At 43.3% G+C, this 20,931-nt stretch overlaps 2 protein-coding genes across 5 annotated transcripts; one reads left to right on the top strand and one right to left on the bottom strand.

The window, feature by feature from the left end:
* Positions 1 to 910: 910 nt before the first annotated feature.
* Positions 911 to 11,197, top strand: LOC100828640 (TPR repeat-containing thioredoxin TDX). Of its 4 annotated transcripts, none has more exons than XM_003578041.4 (9): positions 911 to 1,209; positions 8,023 to 8,139; positions 8,245 to 8,332; positions 8,462 to 8,542; positions 8,628 to 8,692; positions 8,781 to 8,921; positions 9,035 to 9,148; positions 9,334 to 9,364; positions 10,645 to 11,197. In XM_003578041.4, exons 2-9 carry the CDS (start codon positions 8,038 to 8,040, stop codon positions 10,980 to 10,982), a joined length of 960 nt encoding a protein of 319 aa, XP_003578089.1. In that variant the 5' UTR covers positions 911 to 1,209; positions 8,023 to 8,037; the 3' UTR covers positions 10,983 to 11,197. The 4 variants fall into 4 exon arrangements, with proteins under 4 accessions (XP_003578089.1, XP_024319335.1, XP_024319334.1 ...); XM_024463567.1 differs by lacking the exon at positions 911 to 1,209 and adding an exon at positions 1,375 to 1,398; XM_024463566.1 differs by lacking the exon at positions 911 to 1,209 and adding an exon at positions 1,375 to 1,398 and having other exon boundaries at positions 8,014 to 8,139.
* Positions 11,198 to 11,834: 637 nt separating this feature from the next.
* On the bottom strand, positions 11,835 to 15,575 carry LOC100846441 (ABC transporter G family member 17). The gene is made up of 4 exons (XM_003576463.4): positions 14,775 to 15,575; positions 14,500 to 14,679; positions 13,811 to 14,079; positions 11,835 to 13,668 (listed from the first exon to the last, which is right to left on the bottom strand). Exons 1-4 carry the CDS (start codon positions 15,321 to 15,323, stop codon positions 12,078 to 12,080), a joined length of 2,589 nt encoding a protein of 862 aa, XP_003576511.2. The 5' UTR covers positions 15,324 to 15,575; the 3' UTR covers positions 11,835 to 12,077.
* Positions 15,576 to 20,931: the final 5,356 nt, after the last annotated feature.

Below are 20,931 nucleotides of genomic sequence, written 5' to 3'. Positions count from 1 at the left end.
ACAGTTGATGCTGCGACCTGACAATCCTCTTTCTGCGTTCTGTGCCAAGATATGAGCTGTGTCTTATGCAATGTGTGTTTTCAATTAGATATCTCCAAACACTGCCACAATTTCCCTACAGAACCTATACACACAATTGATGTTTTCAGGAATTCCATACGCAAGCAACCGGAGGGATACCGTGCATTTCTGATGTTGAGAAACCAAGTGTGCCGACGACGTCTCTCTTCAATTTGAAGTAATCGTCGTTCTCCCCAAGGTATTCCGCAATGTTCAAGAAAAGCTTCCGAGACATCTTGAAACGACGTCGAAAGACCACATAGTTGTACAATGGATCATCAGCGAAGTAGTGAGTGTACATCATGCATTAGCCCTCCTTCCTCCATCTCGCCTTGCTCTTGCGGCGGCCCTTCGTCGATCCTCCCTTGCTTGGCCGCGGTGCATCCTGAGCGATCAGACCAAGAAGGGCAGAGAGGATCATCTGATGCTCCTCTTCACCGCCGGAGGCCGCATCATCGGCAGCGGCAACTTCCTCATCAAACAGCGCAGCCAAGCATCTCCTCGTCGTCCGAATCCATGGCCTTGGCAAATCGTCGAACACTTGGTCGCAGGGTGGGCTTGGAGCTGTCGGTGGTCTTCCAACGACGGTCGCTGCGGTGGCGCGGGAGGATCTTTGTGGCGGATGGCCTTTCTATCTGCTTCGGACTGACGCCGGTGAGATGGGTGGTTCCGGCATCGATTTGGGGTGGAGTTGGCCGTCCCCGACGGAGAGGGTGAAATGGGGTTGATTTTCCCTGGGTGAGAAAACCGCGGGCCAAATTTGGCCCAAGGAGCCCACGGACGCGTTTGGTAGCCCATGAGTGGAAGATATCCCCGCCTTTTCCACGGCCTTTCCACGGGGAAAATCTCCGCGACCCAGCAGTCCAGCACTTCGGGGAAAATCCACGCCTCGTTCTCGCGAAGCGTTGGAGCGACGTAGGAGTAACCCCCTCTGGCGACCGGGAGCACCGCCGCCGCCTTGCACCGGCGACCTCGGCGACCGCGAAAGACCGGCGACCCCGACGCCTCCCTCCGCGGCCGCGAGCGGCCACGACGCCTCCGCCTCCCTCCGGCGACCGCGAGCAAGGGCAGGTCTAGCTGCGGGGAGCTAGGGTCATTGGACGAAGGCAGGGCACGGCTGCCGGCGGCATCAGCAGGAGTTAAGACTACGTGAGCACCTTGCCTCTCCTTTGATGCGTGTCGCCTAGATATTTTATCCATTGATTGCAATTTTGATCCAGATGTTTTTCGACCTAGTGGCGAGTGTCGGGAAGTTTGATTTGTGCCATGCCTAGAACTCGCGCTACTTGTTCAGCTTCATAACATTTGCGTTCTTGTTTGGGGACTTTGATGCGGAACGTGAGTCACTAAATTCTCTTGCGTTCTATTCAAGCCGGTATGCGTATGATATTCATTTTTCCTCTAGGATTCGGGTCTAGATTTTCAAAGTTTGAGTACATTTTTGCGAGAGCAAAATTTGAGTTGGCTAATTTAAGTACTCCCTCCGTGTGGAACGGAGGGAGTAATGGATTTTGCGCGTTGGCTAATTTAGCCATGGTTCTATCACCCACTAAACATGGAAGCTCATCTTACAGGAGAAGCAACTGTAGTTAAATTTAAATGGAATGTTAGGTATATCAGCTTTATATCCATGGTTATAATTCTGTCTTCAATGTTCAACATCTATAGGAGCACCGATACACAAATCAAATTGTATGGGAAAATTATCATCTTTTATGATGGTTCTGTGTAGATTATTATTGCATCCTTGAGTGCATAGCATGGACAATCACTGGTCTAGTTTATAACACGTGTAACAGTTCTAGGAATCAAATGAGCTCACAAACCAAATCGGATGCAGCCAGATGATCCTAGATCACTGCAATCTGTCACATTGTGCTTGTCATTCACTTCTACTAGATGTTGGGGCGCGCCTCCTGGGAGTAAATCAGGCTATCTGGGTAGAGTTTGGGCGCCTTCATGGATGTTCTTGCGAAGCTCGATTCTTGGAGGGACAAATTGATTTTCGTAATTGCTGGAAAACTTGTGACTGTCGTGGCCGATTTTATTGTTTGAAGAGCCCAACCTTGTGTTTATTTTGCTCTGGTGGGGACAGCGGTGTAAGTACCACACAAAGCTGGATCAAGCACACTCGTAGCTTCTATACAGCACATTAACAAACACAAATACCAAGCCGGCTGGATGTTATAGTTGTATTCACATTACTCAACTGTTAAAAAAACTTAGACTGCTAACGATGGGAAAGAACAAAAAACTCTTTTCTAACGTACTCGGACAAATAAAATCCCAGAAAAATCGCAGAAAACAGGCTTGGTGTCTGCAGTGACTTGTGTGTTCTTCATGGAAAAATCTTTACAGTACTGAAATTATTCACATATGAAGTATTGAAGTCAAAGCTCGGAGTGCTGCCTCATACCGTAGTACCAAAAACAGGGAAGGTGGAAAATTAGTCATCTATACCCATACAGGAAAAGGATGTTAGGATCTCAACTGGACTCAAAATAGGTATTCCTAGATGGTGTCAGAAATATAGACATTGCAAGGTTAATAAAATAACCAAAGTTGGAATAATAGCGTTCAATAAAATGCTCGGTTGTGGTAGACAAAAGCTCAACGCTTACCAGATGGTCAGCATTTGCTTTTTTATTCTTTTTTTTGGCTTAATCCGAATGCTGAATCTGAATTAGAGGTTGCCTTTTTATTCTCTGCTCTCAATCCGAATGCAAATAGGAGGGGTGTAATTAGAAATTCAGCATTCAACCATAAATTTGTACTCCCTCCGTCCCAAAATAAGTAATGTGGATTTGTATAAAAACCTATACAAATCAACGTCACTTATTTCGGGACGGAGGGAGTACTACTTATGGGTAAACAACAATTAAGAAAGCGAGATGACAAATACACCAACCACAAGTCCACAACTCAATCTCTCCATATGTTATTGTATCTTCATCAATACAAAAAAAGACAATGTATTGCCAACATGAGAGGGTATATGCTTCCTCTCAGCATTCTCTAATGCTGCTATACAATGGCCATCATTGCACTACATACAAATTCCTAATGAAATGATCTTCAAGAAAGAATATAACTCGACAACTTTCTAATCTATCATGTTGATGTACAGAAAAAAGAACACTGCATAAATGCACATGGCAAAAAATATTCTTGCAATTCAAATATTTTAACTATCTATTCAGTAAACACCATGTAATGGTGGACAATTATTAAGCGTGCTTTTATCCCAACCAGTAGCTACAAATGAAAGTATATAACTCATTTGTATAATCCTAATAACACTTTGATCCCAACCACTGGCTACAAATTTCATTTCCATTTGATGTCGCAAATATGCCCTTACTTATATTTATATCTCTGTAATGGGGTATATGAAAAGAACATCAAACAATTTCTACCAAGAAGCAATGCATTAAACACTTGGCTTGCGCACGCACACCCCTAGAGAGATGGTACTCACCAATGACAGGCTCAGAAATAGTTTTGCCATGATTGCAGCCTTTTGGAGAATCCACACTGAATAAAGGACCATGATAAGACCCATCGTCGCACCTCCACCTTCCCACTATGCACGGCACCGTCGGCTCAACTGTCCCGTACCCTCCTCCATTGACCTCCTTGATCTGTACCTAATGTGTGCAGACCAGGATAAGAGCATCCATTCCTTTGATCAAAGAAAAATAATTCGATATCCCACAACATCAATCCCTGGAGACAAGATACATACATCTTGTTGAAACAAAACGTGAAACAAAGGAATGGCATATAAAAAATAAATCAGACATGCAAACAAATCCGAGAAGTATTTACGAACCGACCATGAATACAGTCTCAATACTAAAACAAGCACCAGCTCAACTATGTCTCCCATATGAAGCTACCACATTTTGTGAAGGTCTGCAAATGGAAACATGGATCGACATGGAGATAATGAGACCAAGAGTATCATTTTGTTGGTACCTCAAAAGCCAGTTTAGTCCAGATACAAAATGGCTTGGCCAATGCTGAATCTAGGACCTACAGACTGGTTCTTCCACAAGATTCCACTTCAAAAACATAGATGGAAAGGCACCTAACTCCTAATTAAGGATGGCTTAAGTTGGAGCAATCCCACCCATGGTGGTGGCAATCTGCATTATCAAGTTGTCTTTGTGTTCTTTACAATGCTCTCTCCTTCCATTTACTCATGAAAAAAACACGGGTACTAACACTGACTTCATAGAAACATTTGCAGGATATATTATCTCACACTACCCGTGCATTGGCCTGCTTTTGTTTGCGCATATACTGACTTCCATTTTGAAACTGCAAACTTCTGCTTTGAAAGGTCTGAATATTTGGGACACCAGAATTCAAGTTTGAGGCACAGAAATAGATCTAGAAAAGATCTATCATGAATTAGTAGAATAAAGAAAAGAAAGATCCATTACAGCGGAAAAAAATCCAAATGCACTTCATACTAAATAGGCTTCAGACAGAACCTTGTAATCCTTAGTACCAACTTACTTTGTAGGAACCATACAAAATCTGACCTAAGTTTGCCAAGAAAAAAAGAAGCTAAAAGAGTGTACCAGCAACCTGTACACAAGAAGTAAAGTTCCCAAGCACGAAACTCAGCCAGGAGCACTCCTCTGTCAACTTGTTCAGGTACATCAGTGGTTTTCCCCAACTTAGCTGCATGTATTCATGAATGACCATTAAATGGAATCTGAACAACAGCTAACTAATGGAAGAGATGAAATTGGCTTCTTTAATTTGATGGGTAACATAGAGATTGTTGCATCAGGATACTGTTGGTTGTACCTGGGCCAGGTCACCATCCCCACACAGCTGAGATCGTTCTCTCTCTTCCAGACCCCTAAGATGTCTTCTCCCATGTCCGGGTGTAATCAGTAACAACAATTTTGAAGTACCAAAAACATATCAAATAATGGTATTAGCTCAAACAATGGTACATACTTGTCATGCATCTCAATGATTTTCCAGACAAAAACCTAAAGGCAAAAAAACACATTAGATGACAGGTTTAGTAACAGAAGTTTAGTCAAATCGAGGTAGACACCTGTTTCAAGAGACACCTGTTCTGTTCCTGCATTCCGACCATGTCCTTCTTCTCTGCTTGTACAATTGATTAATTTTTGTATATGTATTCACAGACAAATAAATCAAACAACACGAAATCAAACCAATCAATGGGGGCACAACATGGATCATTAATTGGATAGATTCACAGCAAAACTTTGATAAAATGTCAATGTGCAGAAACATAAAAATGCATAGACAAAATACCTCTTCATGCTCCAGAATTTTAAGCTGCTCTTGTAACTCATCCGTGATGTCCTTGTCCTTGACCTGAATAAAACAAAGAACAAATTATTAGATGTCATGCCCAGAGATAAAAGCTGGACGGCAAATGAAAGCACTCCCAAGCGACCTACAGTGAATAAAGAACTGGTTATTGCGCATGGAGATGGTTGAAGTACAGTAAGCAAATTTCTTCACCACACATGAATAGAATTCACTAAACAAAATAGAAAAATTGAGAATAAGGCACACCTTCTTCTCTGCTTGTACAAATGATTAATTTGAGTATATGTATACACAGACAAATAAATCAAACAACACGAATCGAACCAATCAATGGGGGCACAACATGGATCATTAATTGGATCGATTCACAGCAAAACTTTAATGAAATGTCCATGTGCAGAAACATAAAAAATGCATAGACGAAATACCTCTCCATTCTCCAGACTTTTAAGCTGCTCTTGTAACTCATCCGTGATGTCCTTGACCTGAATAAAACAAAGAACAAATTATTATATGCTATGCCCAAGAGATAAAAGCAGGACGACAAATGAAAGCGCTCCCAAGAGACCTACAGTGAATAAAGAACTGGTTATTGCGCATGGAGACGGTTGAAATACAGTAAGCAAATTTCTTCACCACACATGAATAGAATTCATTAAACAAAATAGACAAATTGAGAATAATGCACACAACATAGCAGTAGATGCAGCAGGCAAGTTTCCTATAGAGATAGACACTGAACTCAACTCTGTGTCTCTCTGAAGATGATTTATTTAGAGGAATCTCTTAAGATGATTAAATGAACTGAGCTCAACTCTATACCTCTGTGAGGAGTTTGAAGTAAACCGAGCTCAACTCTATACCTTTCTCAAGACGAGGTCTTTATTTCTTTTCTCGAGTCCAATCCATTCATTCTTTGCGGCCGCCTTCATTCAATTGTCAAAAACGTCGACCAATTTCTCCTACAATTTTTACAGGTTTAATCAGTTGCTAAAAAAATTGAATGCAGAAAGCAAGTATTAAGCAAAATCAAAGTGTACATGGGTAGAGAAGAAGGAGCTCGATGGGCGTAGACATTGGACAGTGCAGGTGCAGGACGGTGTGCGACCGGCGACTCCCTCCACGAACCATCGCCTGGCCATCCATCCATCCACGGCTGAAAACCGACAGGGTGTGAGAGGTGGTCGGAGGTTCACCAGGCTGAGTGGCGGCTGCTCCTTGGGCAGGCGTCAGCAATTATCAACCGAGTTGTCAAATCCACCCCCACGGCCTCGGCATTGGTGGTTGCTGGTCAAGCGAGCGGGCGGATCTCGTCGGGGAGGAAGAGGAAGGTGAGTTGCAGGGGCGGCACGGTCGGTGGCGGGAGCGACGACGGGCGCCATGGAGACGACCTGGCGGCGGCGCGGCGCGGGGGAGGCATAGGCGTGAGCTTCGTGGGACGGGCGCCCGAGCCCCCACCCCACGGTCAAGAAAATTACAAGTTTGCCACCACGCACTTCCTCCGGCAAAATCTCACTCTAAACGTGACACGCAAAGTCTATGACGTGTGGGACCCAAAATCCGAGCTGGCCAGAATCATCAAGAGGTCTAGAAGGAGCTTGAAGTCTCAAACAAAACAGAAGCAGAATGGTGACGTGGCCTAGCCCAGCGATCTCCCAGGTTGCATTGCGTTAATGGGTTAGATGTGAAAAATACCTCACCCAGTAGTATTTTAATAGTCATGCTAATTTTGCACTACATCTACGCATTTATTGTGACAACCGATTTTAACATGATTTTGTTGTGGAAGTATTGTATAAAAATAGAATATGGAAACGAAACGCCCCAATTACACCACAATAAATTGTATACAATTTTATCCAAATATGAGTTATACACGAGACACTACCCTATATAGACCCATGATCGATCTATGAGATAAAAAAACTACAAAAACAAGCACACAGAGACATCTACATCTCCATGGCATCTCCTCTCAACCCTGAGCTCATCAGCATCACCAATCCATAGACACCTTTCACCCAGAGTTCATCAACATCACCAATCCATATACACTTTTCACTCAGAATTCATCGCCATCACCAATACTTTAAGGGAAAAATATTTCCCTGCAATTTCAAGTAGCAAGACATGGAAGATGGTCTGGACGATGCAGCGGTGGCTCAGCTGCAGTTTCTCATCTCTCGTTGCCGCTCCAGGCCTACTCTTCTCTACCAGCCCAACCTCCACTTCTTCACAGACTATCTCCTCAGGTTCCTGACCTCTCTCGATCGAATATTTGCTTATCCTGTTACCACCAGAGTCAGAGGAAGAGTCAAGGAAACCCTGTACTCGCGATTTTGACAAAGTAGTAGACCCCCACCCTCTTCCCTTGTGTTCTCTATTTAAATGTACTTTTCTTTGTTTCTTTGTGTTTGACATCCTTCTTGCCCCTGTTTGCAGCCTTGGAGCGAGGGTTCCGGTGGTAATCTTTCTCGGTATCTTTATTGCGTACTGCTTACATCCTAGTCTCGATTTGGATGTAGTCTCTGTGGGGTTATCTTGTTTGTGTCTTGATGTTAGGTGGAATTATGCAAGTTGTTGAACAAGAACTGCACAAATTTGTTGAATTTTGATGAAATCCAGTTTTTGCAGAAAGCGGAAGAAGGCATGGAAAAGGTGGGAGAAAACAGCTTTGAGGATGAAATCATGGAGTCAGACATCGAGTTGGAAGGGGAAGTTTTTGAGCCAGATAATGATCCTCCACAGAAGGTCCGTATTTGGGTGAAACAAGTAGTATGATTTGGTAGGAACATATTTTGTGTGTCGGTGGGTGTGAAAAAATTGATGATGTTCCTTTCCCCTTTTTTATTACAGATGGGAGATCCATCAGTGGAAGTCTCTGATGAGAACCGTGACAAGGCACAGCTCTACAAAAAGGAAGGCCTCGACGCACTTTCAGAAGGCAAGGTTTAGTTATATAAGAGTCTGAATTGTTTTTTTTTTGTTCAGCGGTCTAGAAACTGTCTTTTACTCGATACCGAAAGGCCTCGTAATATTTTGATAGTTGAATCAGTGTGGTTTTGTGTATTAGGTAAACTTATCGAAGCTGTTGAGTGCCTGACGGATGGCATCTTGCTGAACCCCACTTCAGCTATTCTCTATGCAACCAGGGGTATCAAAAGTTGCTTTATGTATTGTAATCATTCATCTGATCTGTACTTTATATGGTGCTCATATTTCAGATGCAATTTATGCAGCTGGCGTTTTTATGAAGATGAAGAAACCAAACGCAGCTATTCGTGATGCAGATGCAGCATTGCAGGTTTGGACATTTCTGTTAAAAAATCCCATTGCTGTCCATATATGCTCATAACCAACTTCCCTTCCTGTGCAATGTGTCACTTGCTCAGATTAATCCAGATTCTGCTAAAGGATATAAATCACGTGGGATGGCAAAAGCTATGCTTGGGAAGTGGGAGGATGCTGCTCATGACCTTCACTTGGCAGCAAAATTGGATTTTGATGAAGAGATTTGCTCAGAGCTGAAGAAGGTTATAACTATTAACCAGAGCTAGCCTGGAAAAATGGGAGTAGGGAGAACACTGACCCTGTCCATTTAAACTTTAAAGTAAGAACGTATCTCAGACTTGCATTCCATTTACAGGTTGAACCCAATGTACACAAAATTGAGGAGCACAGGAAAAAATATGAACGCCTGCGTAAAGAGCGGGAAGTGAAAAAAGCTGACATGGAAAGACAGCGTAAACAGGCTGAGGAGGTAACCATCTTTCCAAATGGTCGATCAAAGTAGCAAGTTCTCTACAAGAACTGGTCTCTTTGCGTTTCAAGTTCTACCATTAAGATTGAGACTTGCTAGACCCAATATACAAACCATTTTAGATATTTGTGCGACTGTCTTGATACCTTACGGATACTAATGTTCTTGTATATACTGTTGTGCAGGTTAGTGCTGCTTCTGCTGTTGTAAAGGATGGTAAGTTCATTTCATACTTATTTGTTAAATTATCGCGGTACAGACTTTATATAAAACTAGATGATTGCCCGCACGTTGTTGCGGGAATGTTCCGTTAACGTGAGTGAAATTGATTAGCAACGCAAGATTATTTAAAATGAAAAACATGTAACGAAATTGTACGACATTCTTTATTATTTCATAGCGTAAATGATTTATAAAGAACATGCATGACTTGATGGGAAAAAACAACATGCATGCCTTGATGAGGTGGCATGCATGACAAAATGATGTATGAAAAGAGAACTTTTCCAAAAGGGCATGATTTAATTGATGAGATGACATGGTTTGAATTTATAGATTAATACAAAAATGTAAATGAATACATCCATGGCTTAAAAAAGGACATGCATGATTTGATGTGGTGGCATGGTTTACATGGCAGCCTAGTGAGGTGGGATGCTTGCATGTTGAGAGAAATAGCTAGTGGGGATCTCCTATTTAGGTATAGAAGATAATAGGAGGAAGTATAGAATGAGTTTTTACTTTTTTGAAGAAAGGTTTAAAACTTAAACATTCTTCTTTTTTATTACTCCGTAAAATTTTCTATGCAAAAGAAGAACTGAATATTGCTACTTATTGCTGAAGCTAGCAAACGTAGACATGCAATGCATGTCAACCACATATCATATAACATAATTTCATTAAATTATGACTATCTTCTTCTTTTTGCAAAACTTGCATTAGATGTGTATGTTTGCTTGTTTGTATTAGTGAAAAGTATCACGTAAAAGACCAATTTTGTAAGGACAGGAAAATTATACTCCCTCCGTTACATAATATAAGGCGCCCACGCATTTCGAGGTCCAACTTTGACCATCAATTATCCTAACAAAATGTGAATTATGTGTTATAAAAATTATACCATTAGATTCATATCTGAAAGAAGTTTTGGACGGTATAATTTTTGTAATACATAATTCACATTTTTTTGGTCTAATTGGTGGTCAAAACAAAATCTTGAAATGCGTGCGTGCCTTATACTCATTATGGAACTGGGGGAGTAGAACAAAATTTAAGAGTAGTTAGGAGGCAATTAGTGCAGGTAAAAAGTTATAAATATAGAGTTGCTTAGGGGAGAGTAACAGTTGTCCACAAGAATTGGATAGATAATTATGAAATTAAATTAATGATTGGACCGTTTAAATCAAAAGTATCCCAGCCTAAGTTTTTTGTTTTTATAGTAGTATAGATATTGATTTAATGCGGCTGATTTGTACAAATTTTGTGGCATTTATCAGGTGAGGTGATCACTGTCCACTCATCTAATGAGCTGGAAACAAAACTTAAGGCTGCGTCAAGCTTGTCTAGGCTTGTGATTCTGTATTTCACTGCAACATGGTGTGGGCCATGTCGTCTCATGGGACCTGTTTACAAAAGCTTAGCTGAAGCGCACCGGAATGTCGTTTTTCTTAAGGTGGACATTGATGAACTAGGCATTGTTGCTCATCGCTGGAATGTCAGCAGTGTTCCAACATTCTCCTGTGTGATAAATGGCAAAGAGATTGATAAGGTCGTTGGTGCTGACAAGGCTAGCCTTGAGAGAAAAATTGCACAGCATGGCTCATCCAAAAAGTGAGCTACCATGTTACTCCTATGCTGTACTCCTAGTTACTCAAAACTTGCAATAAAGAGTGCTTATTAATAATAGTTGGCCTGCATGTAGAGATGTTGACAGTCATTGTATGTTTCCTTGTATTTGCGTGTTGATTTATGCGCCTGACTGCTGGTGGTGCGTGCACATGCACCTGAGAGCAATTTATTTTAATGATCCATGCAAAATAACTTTATAAATCTACATGCTTAAAGTTTACCTATAAAAGTAAAGTTTGTCTTACAGCAATCCTTTAGCTTTCTTTCCATAATGGATTGTTTCCTGTGAGTACTGCGTGTCAGGTTCATGCAGATGTTACTTTGTGCTAACAATATTCTTATATGTTTTTACCTTTTCAAAGTTGATAACTTGAACATCTCTTATATATTTCTCATGGTAGATTCAATATGTGAATACGATGGTCTGTTGATGCCATGGTGGTCTTGTCTGTTTTGTTTAATAATTGGTACAGAGGCTGATACAAAGATAGTACTCCCTCTGATCCTAAATTGTTGTCGAAATATTACATGTATCTAGACGCTTTTTAAGAATAGATACATCCATATTTGGTCAAATTTGAGTCAAGAATTTAGGATCAGAGGGAGTAGAGTTATAAACAAATATGATAACACTGATAGCACACTTTGTTTCGGTATGGCTTTTGTATGGTAAAATGCATTTCCATTATTTCGATAGTCTATGGTTGATGAAATAAGAGCATGCTATGATGATTGATGAAACAATACATTCAGCAAAGAATCAAATTATTGCATTGACCAAAGCCTTGTAGTAAGATCAAAATTCATGCCGCCATGTTTGTGACATGCATAGAAATACTACTTGGTGTAGCCTCTTGGGTACATTTACTTGAATTAGTAAAAACAATTGTTCTCATGCTGTCTTTCAATCAATGCTTTTCAAGGCAAACTTTCTGTTACACAGATTAAGCTGCTAGGAGTGCTAGGAGTGTTTTAAACAGAGATATCAAGTGCATTCCGTCAAAAAAGAGAAAAAGATAACAGACGCACACAAACAAAGATGGCATAAATAGATATTGGTATGCCTTTGCTGGAATGCTATTTATTTCCTCTCATTTTTGGAGTAGAATCTCAGGACCACGTAGAAGAAGAGACGATAAAGCACACCCCAGGCAAGGAGGATTGCAACATCTATCCAGATGTTGTCAATTGTGATATCCATGGTGGTGAGCACATCCTGGCCTATCAGGGGGCATGTTGTTGAGTTTAACTGCAGTTGTGTATAAAGATCACTTTTCTTGATTTGTCCCAGCGGTCCTGGTGACAGCTGATTGTCTGTGCCAATGTAGCAACGGCTTCCTTTGAACTCGTTCACAAGCAATGCCTCGAATGGATACTTGATTGCAGAAATATAGTGAAGCCAACTCCAGACAGCAGGGATCTTTGTCCGCTTCAGGAAGAACCCACAAGTGAGGAAGAAGAGTGCTGTTGTTGCAATCACGACGGCATAGCCAGTGATATAGCTTGGAACAAGTGCACTCACCAGCATCACATAGGCATTAGTTGTGATGAGTGATGCAAAGAGTATGATCCAGAAGTAGAGCAATTTGCTCTTCAGATGGAGCATGAACTTTGTGATCACTGCAAAGGTGAAACCCTGAATGGCAAAGAATGGAAGATAGACAATAAGGGAGGATATCACATAGGATGAAGCACGGTATGCATTGTGGGACCTCTCACGGATGAAGATGAAGCGCTCTTGGATGAATGTTGGGACCGCATCATTGGAGGAGAAGAATACAAGGCAAACTGCAAAGATGTAGAAGTTGAGGATGCGATTGACGGTTAGGTAATCAGAACCGCTGAGGCGGTGGAACAGTGTTGAAAGGATGAGCGCCATGACTGTGAGAACGATCTCACGAGAGAGGAACAGCTCTGGTGTGCGCACTACATTCAGCGCAGTACGCCATGAAAGTACAGCGACCTCCCTGAGCCAAGGATTGGCGAACTTGGGCCCATCCTCGTGTGCATCTAGTGGCTCAAGATCAAGCTCGTACTCCTGATAGGTTGGCTCTTCTGGCTTGAACACTGGTTCTTGGGGAGATGGAGGAATTGACCTGTGTGGTGTAGTCGCACGGCTGCGTTGGTAACTTGAAATCGGGGTCCTTGATGGTGTTCGAGCTGGTGTCCAAGTAGGTCTGTGGCGTGGTGTCCCTGCGACACCATTGTAAACCCAGACTGAGAAGTCTTTGTAGAACTGTGAAGCTAATCTTGGATGGTAGCCTGAGTTTACAGTATGCAACGGTGTTCGAGATTTTCTCTCAAGAGAATTGTCGAAATCCTCCTCCTCATCATCAATATTGTAGGACTCAAAGTTTGAGAAGGGGTTAGCATGAGGTGTTGCGGTTGTAACTGAAAACTGGTTGCTTTTGAGCTGGATTTGTCGGAACTGCACTGACTTCTGGTATGGTGTTCTTGGTGTTTTCGGTACCGGAGTTTTCGCAGCTTCAGTGGGTTTGCTACCATCCCTCTGGTAGGCGACCAATGGCTCAAGTCCAAGTGTTGATTCATCATACTCCTTAATGACATCCAGTAGATATTCCATGCTGTTCTCACCATCAGGTACAGGTCGGCCAAATCCAGCAAGGTATGTGGGAAGTGTGCTTGGGGTGCCTAGGTAGATCAATCTTCCTCTGGATAAAGTATTGAAACTAGTTAGGAGGATATATATGGCATAGTGCAATTTTATTGGGAAGTAATTTCCCATTAACAGCCTCAGTAGTAATTAAAAGGTTCTATTAACATCAGGTTGAAAAAATGCTATAGTCTTATCACCTTGCAAGGATGACAATTCTGTCAAGAAGCATCTGTATCCTGAAAGATGGTTGATGAATTGTCATGAGCACAATGCTTCCTCCTTTTGCAATATCCTTCACTTTCTCCACCACACTGTATGCACTAGTGGAGTCGAGGCCAGAGGTTGGTTCGTCAAGAAATAGCAGAGACGGTTTGTGGATGATGTCTGTACCGATGGACACCCTGCGGCGTTCCCCGCCAGAGACCCCTCTTATCCCTTCATCCCCAATGTATGTGTGCGCTGTTGTCTGTCATTTGGCAAGGTATGTTTGTAAAAAATCTGAATAATCTTCTCAGGTGCAATTTTCATGTGGTTCCAAGGAACAGATATTTTTAGATTATCTTGCTGACTTGCTTCAGCTTTTGCTTTTGCTTTGGAAGTATCACGAATACAGTTTGGTTGCAATATGTTGCTACTATTGGTTAATTTAGTTGCATCTTTGTGTTAAGTGACAGGCATATTATTATGTCAAAAGTGAAACGGTAAATATAAGGTCTAGAAAGTTCCGAACTAGTATTGTCACTGGAGATGTTTATTGTGATTAGCAAACCAGTGCGAAAATTTAATGCTTGCATGCATGAAGATTTATAGACTGATGTACTGCATTGCGCATCAATATTATTTAGTTTGACCCGGCTAAAGGGATAGGCTATAATTAAAGGGTTACCTGCAAACCAAGCTGCTCAATGAGTTCCCATACTCTCTTCAGCTTCTCAGCCCTTGAGAGGGATGGTGGGAGCCTGACTTCAGCGGCAAAAGTAAGCGTCTCCAGCACGGTAAGCATGGGAAACAGCTGATCATCTTGCATCACATAAGAGGATATCTGCTTCATGTAGCTCGTGGTGACCTAAACAAGTTAAAATTCAGAGAATTAGAAGCTGCACCATTCCTTGAAAAAAACAGCTGGCACTTGAAAATGTAACAGAAGGCCGGTAATCTTACAGGTCGCCCGTCGATGCTGACTGATCCCTCGAGACTCCCTTTGGCGATCCTTCCAGCAATGGCGTCAAGGAAAGTGGATTTGCCAGCACCACTGGGGCCAAGGATGGCGGTAACCTGGCCTCGGAGAGCCTGCCCGGATATGTCATTCAGCAGGTACGCCTCCTTCTTGATCATGACCCCGTCTTTCTTCTGCTTCTTTATGACACTGTATGAGAGGTTCTTGAACTCCAGGCCCTGGCCGGGGAAGCTCGTCACCTTCTCTCCGGCTGGGACAGGGCCACCGCGCTTCCCCCGCACGTCTGCGGCATCAAGGAGGCTCTCCAGGCTCTTCTTCCTCTCCGTTCGGCGGGTGTCCGCCTCTCTCGCCCTCTCCCTCCGATGGGCCGGAATCTCAGCCGCTCTCCGGGTCACCATCTCATCCTCCCTCCGTATGGCCGCCTCCGCACCCCTCCCCGTCCAGTTGGCTGGCATCTCAGACGCTCTCCGATGGGCGGTCTCGCCCTCCCGCCGCATGGCGGTCTTGTGCTGGTGCTGCTGCTGGTGCTGCATCTTTGTGGTAGCTTGCAGTTTCCCCTTTGCTCTGCTTGATTTTTATATGATGCTGAAAACAAGAAGGTTTCTGAGTATGCAATGCCGCGATGGACGCATCCAAACGGCCAAACCTTAGGCGTTCTGTCTTGTGTCCTGCAGCTTTGGAGGCGATGTTCCCTTTGGTGGCGCCTTGGTTTCTAAGGTGCCCTTTTGGTGCCTAGCTGCGACGTTGATTCAGAGGTAGGGATTGCAGTAGTAGCGAACGCAACAACCATAAACACTACAGCCTTTTCTTCTCTTGGTTTAGCGAGTTGATGACTAATTCATCTATGAATCTATTGGCAACAACCATATACACTAAAGCCTTTTCTTGCTCTATTGTACACGCAGGATGATGGCATCATTGACGCTGTCGTCCGAACACCCGTTCAATACTTGAAGCCTCTACTTATGGTGGTACTGGTACTGGAGAATACAGAGCCCCGGAGGCCAGACCTCTATACCAGGTCTTGCAATTACATAGTTCAGCGGAAACTGGGATACAGTACAGAGAGAGTATCTTTTTACACCGCGAAACAGTTCCCAACTCGATTCCTTGGAGAAGGACCGCAGCGCTCTCGTTCGTCCGCGTCCTGAGTGTTTTTTCTTTTAGCCAAGTTCGCGTCCTGAGGGGACCTCGGCCGTCGATGGGTTTCCACACTGGGCCGCTTCTTCACCACTCGGCTGAAACCCGACTCGCTTTCTTGTTGGGCCGCGGCTTGTGCAATGTTCTAAAAAATTCACAGGCCCGTCCACTCAAAAACGGAAAAATCTGTCACAGGCCCAACGCATGATCCCTCTGCTGGTTTAGCCCGTACTCGATCGACACGGCCACGCCGCCGGCAGAGTGTGACGTCGCCACTGAAACAAAAAAAAATTAACCTCAATCATCAGCACACTCAGTCAGGCCTGCACATATGCACTAGCCAGGCAGCTAGCATGCAGTCCTCACAGGCCGGGTGGTCGGTGGCCAATCCATGATTACAATCCCAACCTTTTTCCCCTCGCTCCACAGCAAATCCGGCAGCTGTTGCTTTGAAAGTTGTTTGGTAGGGTTCGTTGTAGGCATGGCTAGTGCTGGAAGCCATCCGTAACGTGATCTGCACAAGATGATGGGGTCAGTCTGATTTGGTGAGATGATGTTGTTTATTCTCCCACTTATGTGTGCCTTCTCCTTCCCTTTTTCTTCCGTGCGTGCCGCAGTCCGGAGCGAATCTAAGTGTGATGATCTTACGGGAGATCGATTGGGCTATCGGAGAGAACTTTCAGAGGTGTCATGGATTAGCTGTGTTTGGGTCACTACTTTATGAACGAGTGCACCATGCATAGCTAGGCTCTTTTCAGGACTCCACTGATGAGCTTTTGTGTCCGACAATTAATGTGATGTAAAGTGGGTACGAGTAGGCAAAGGTTGATGTATAGATGGTCAACGTGCAAGGTGGCTGGAATCAGCATTTTTTTTTGTGTGGATCAGAGTTGACATGGCCCGGCCTATTCGTTATGCGTGCATGTGTCATGTGTGAAACAGAGTACACATATATCTGCTTGAAGTTAACTTGGAAATTCAGAGCAAATACTGTATCCCAACTCCGATCGACGACCCAGGTCACAACTCTTCCAGCAAATCATAGTCAAGCAATTGAACAGCATTATCACTACAAATATTTTAGAAGCGGAGGCACACAAATTTAGTGCCTCGGTTCACGAGCTTATCCCAGATGATGATCTAAATAAGTATATACGCGTGTGAAGGCATGTTGCGTGCTAACATTTCAATCTCCACTGTCTCGATCTTTCCCTCTCTCCTTTTGTGTTACTGTGAAACTTAACAATCTAAGATATTTATTGTAGCAGTAGCAAGTAGGAGTACATACAGTACGTATGCATGCTTACCAACCCGGACGTGACCTATATTGCATTGACCGTTCCAATTTAAACTCCGTAGAGAAATTCGAGACGGACCTAACACACTACGAGAGGGCCTATTCACCTATACCAGCTACTTTTGTGTAGTTCATTAGTCCCTTTTTATTTCTACTTACTTAGTACAAGCTTTCGGGCGGCAGAGCCACTCACGTTAAAGCAAGTCTTGAATCCGGGCGGCTATGCCACTCACGTTGAAACAAGACCGTTGTGATTCCGGGCGAATCCGCTCACGTTAAATCACAACTTATATGCACTAAGTACTTAAAAATAACAAGGCCTAACCGGGAGACTTATATGAACAAAATAGTACTATATTGCTTTAGGAATATTAGTACAAGAGAGAGCATACACACCTTACACTTGCTCACACCTTGTTCTCCACCTTCTTCACTTCCTTATTCTCTACTACACAAGGTGTGAGGCAAGGGCCTCTATTTATAGAACTACATGGCCATTGGATCTTTGACATGTGTCAAAATCTTAGCCATTGATACAAAATATCTAAAGCCTTCCACACACTTCTACATAAATATCTAGGTACTAGAAGGTTTCCTATCTATTTATTTTAAACTCCTATTCTAGAGTATTCCAAAGCTTCTACATAATTTTTCATGCATATCTAAACACTAGAAGGTTCCCTCTTTTATTTATTTTATATTCTAGAGTATTCTATAGTAATGTCTTCTTTCTTGTAATATTGAGAACACTCTAGAAGCTTGCATTGTATTCTCCAACACTCCCCCTCAATGCAAAGCTTCTTTGGTGACCATGCCAAGAGCTTCTCGAAACTTCTCGAACTTTGATTTGTTGAGACTCTTGGTGAGGATATCTGCAGCCTGGTCTTCTGTCTTTGTTGGCACCATCTCAATTTCCCCCTTAAGGACCTTTTCTCTGATGTAGTGGTAGTGCACCTCTATGTGCTTTGTCCTTGCATGGAAGACAGGATTTTCTGCTAGCCTTATGGTGGATAAGTTATCACAGAAAATCCATACCTGATCTTTTGGAGTTTGATGAAGGTCTTCCATCAATTGTTTAAGCCAGGTGCTTTCTTATGCTGCCGCTGCCGCTGATCGATATTCTGCTTCAGTACTTGACAGTGCCACTGTAGGTTGCCTTTTGCTGCACCATGTTATGGCTCCCGATCCAAGACTGAAGAGATATCCAGTGGTTGATCTCCGTGTATCACAATCTCTGGCATAGTCGGCGTCGCAGTAACCAATAACCTGGCATTCTTTTGTTTTCTTATATAGGATGCCATAATTTAAGGTGTTTTTGACATACCTGAGTATTCGCCTTATTGCATCAAGGTGAGGCTTCTTTGGTGTGCTCATGTATCGGCTTGCCACTCCAACGGCATAGGAAATATCTGGCCGACTAAGTGTCAGATAGATAAGACTCCCGACCAGTTGCCGATACATGGTTGCATCCTCCAAGTTCTTTCCTTTGTCTTCTTGAAGTCTTGCGTTAGGATCCATAGGAGTGGAAATAGGTTTGCAGTCAAGCATCCCATACCTCTTAAGAAGGTCCTTCGCATACTTTTGTTGGCCTAAGAATATCCCATTCTTAGTGTGCTCCACCTCAAGTCCAAGGAAGTGTCTTAACTGACCAAGTTCCTTCATTTGAAATCTCACGGAGAGATTTTCCCTTGTCCTTTCTATCTCCTCGGAGTAATCTCCCGTGATGATCAAGTCATCAACATAGACTAGAACTATTGCTAGTCTTCCTTCCTTGGCCATCACAAATAAACTAGAGTCTGATGGAGCAACTTTAAAGCCATTGTGTACTAGGAACTCACCGATCTTTCCGTACCATGCTCTTGGTGCTTGCTTTAGCCCGTAGAGTGCCTTCTTTAGTTTGCAGACATGCTCGGGGTATTTCTTGCTCTCAAACCCTTTTGGCTGCTCCATGTAAATCTCCTTGTCAAGTTCTCCATGCAGAAAGGCATTCTTGACATCCATCTGCCACAACTCCCAAGACTTGCTGGCAGCCAATGCAAGTAAGACTCGAACTGTTGTGATTTTTGCCACCGGACTGAATGTTTCTTCGTAATCCAGTCCATACTCCTGCGAGAAACCTCGTGCCACAAGTCGAGCTTTATACCTTTCAATTGAGCCATCTGTTCGGGTTTTCACTTTGTAGACCCATTTGCAGGATATTGGCTTCACGTCCTTTGGCTTTGGCACTAAGTCCCATGTTTGTTTTTCCTTTAGTGCCTTAATCTCTTCTTCCATCGCCTTCTGCCACTCAGGGCCTCGTGCTGCTTCTTCATAGGAAGATGGCTCAATAGGTAAAGACTCATCGGCAAGAGCAGCATTAGCGTACCTTGGATTGGGCTTCCTGGGTCTTGTTGATCTTCGAAGTTCTTGATCATGCTCCTCGGTTTGTGGCTCTTCAGGTTGGTGTATGCCAGTCTTCCACGGACTCTTGGTCTTACTTGGTGAGCTCCTTTCTCCTTCACTTGGGGTTTCTAGCTTCTGATCTCTTTCTTCTTCTATAACCTCCTCCACGTCAGGTGATTCAGGAATCTTTTCTTTCTTAGGGGACCACCATGAAGAAGCTTCATCGAACACAATGTTCCTTGAGGTGTGACATTTACCTGTGGTTGGATCACAACACCTCCATCCTTTTCGAGCATCATCGTAACCAACGAAGATGCACCTCTTCGCCTTCTTTTCAAACTTGGTTCTTAGGTGATCTGGCACAAAGATATAGCATACGCAACCAAATACCTTGAGGTGGCTGATGGCTGGTTTCATCCTCCAAAGCTTCTCATGTGGTGATTTGAACCCCAACCTCACTTGTGGTAGCTTATTAATCACATGAGCTGCAGTCCTCATACACCCGGCCCAGAATCTTCCAGGAACATTTTTGGCATGCAACATACTCCGACAAGTTTCCGCAAGGTGACGATTCTTGCGCTCCGCTACTCCATTTTGTTGTGGAGTATTAGGGCAAGTTAACTGCCTTTTTATCTTATTTTTCTTGAGATAGATGGTGAACTCATTGGATAAATATTCTCTCCCATTGTCAGTGCGTAGGCACCGTATCTTATACTCGAGTTCACCTTCTATCATATCCTTAAATTCCTTAAATTTCATAAAGGTCTCAGACTTCTCCTTCATAAAGTATACCCAAACGTACCTTGAGAAGTCGTCGATGAAGGTCACCATGTATCTCATGCCTCCAAGTGATATTTGCTTGACTGGGCCAAACACATCTGAGTGTATGAGCTCTAGAGGTACCTTTGACTGATGCTGCGACTCCTTGTATGGCAATTGGTGGGCCTTGCCATACTGACATCCAGCACAGACCATGTCTGTACGGATATCAAGATCAGGAAGCCCCTTCACTACATGCTTCTCCATCATCTCCTTCAACTTGTGGTAGCTGACGTGTCCAAGCCGCGCATGCCAAAAATCAGCCGTCTCATTCTTCCCAGTCTTGTCTACGTATGCTGACTCAGCAGAGAGCACAAAGAGTGAGTCTCTCCTTTTCCCTTCCATGATGGGTGTGCCGATCACCTTGAGCCTTCTGAAGATTGCTACTTCTTGTGGACCAAACAGAACATACTTCCCTTCTGCTGTCAGTTGAGGTACTGACAACAGATTCTTCTTCAAGCCTGGGACGTGATAGACTCTCTCAAGTTGGAGTTGTTGAGGAC

The sequence above is a fragment of the Brachypodium distachyon genome, chromosome 4, assembly GCF_000005505.3.
Source record: "Brachypodium distachyon strain Bd21 chromosome 4, Brachypodium_distachyon_v3.0, whole genome shotgun sequence".
Classification (NCBI taxonomy): domain Eukaryota; kingdom Viridiplantae; phylum Streptophyta; class Magnoliopsida; order Poales; family Poaceae; genus Brachypodium; species Brachypodium distachyon.
This window is presented reverse-complemented; position numbering and strand designations above follow the sequence as displayed.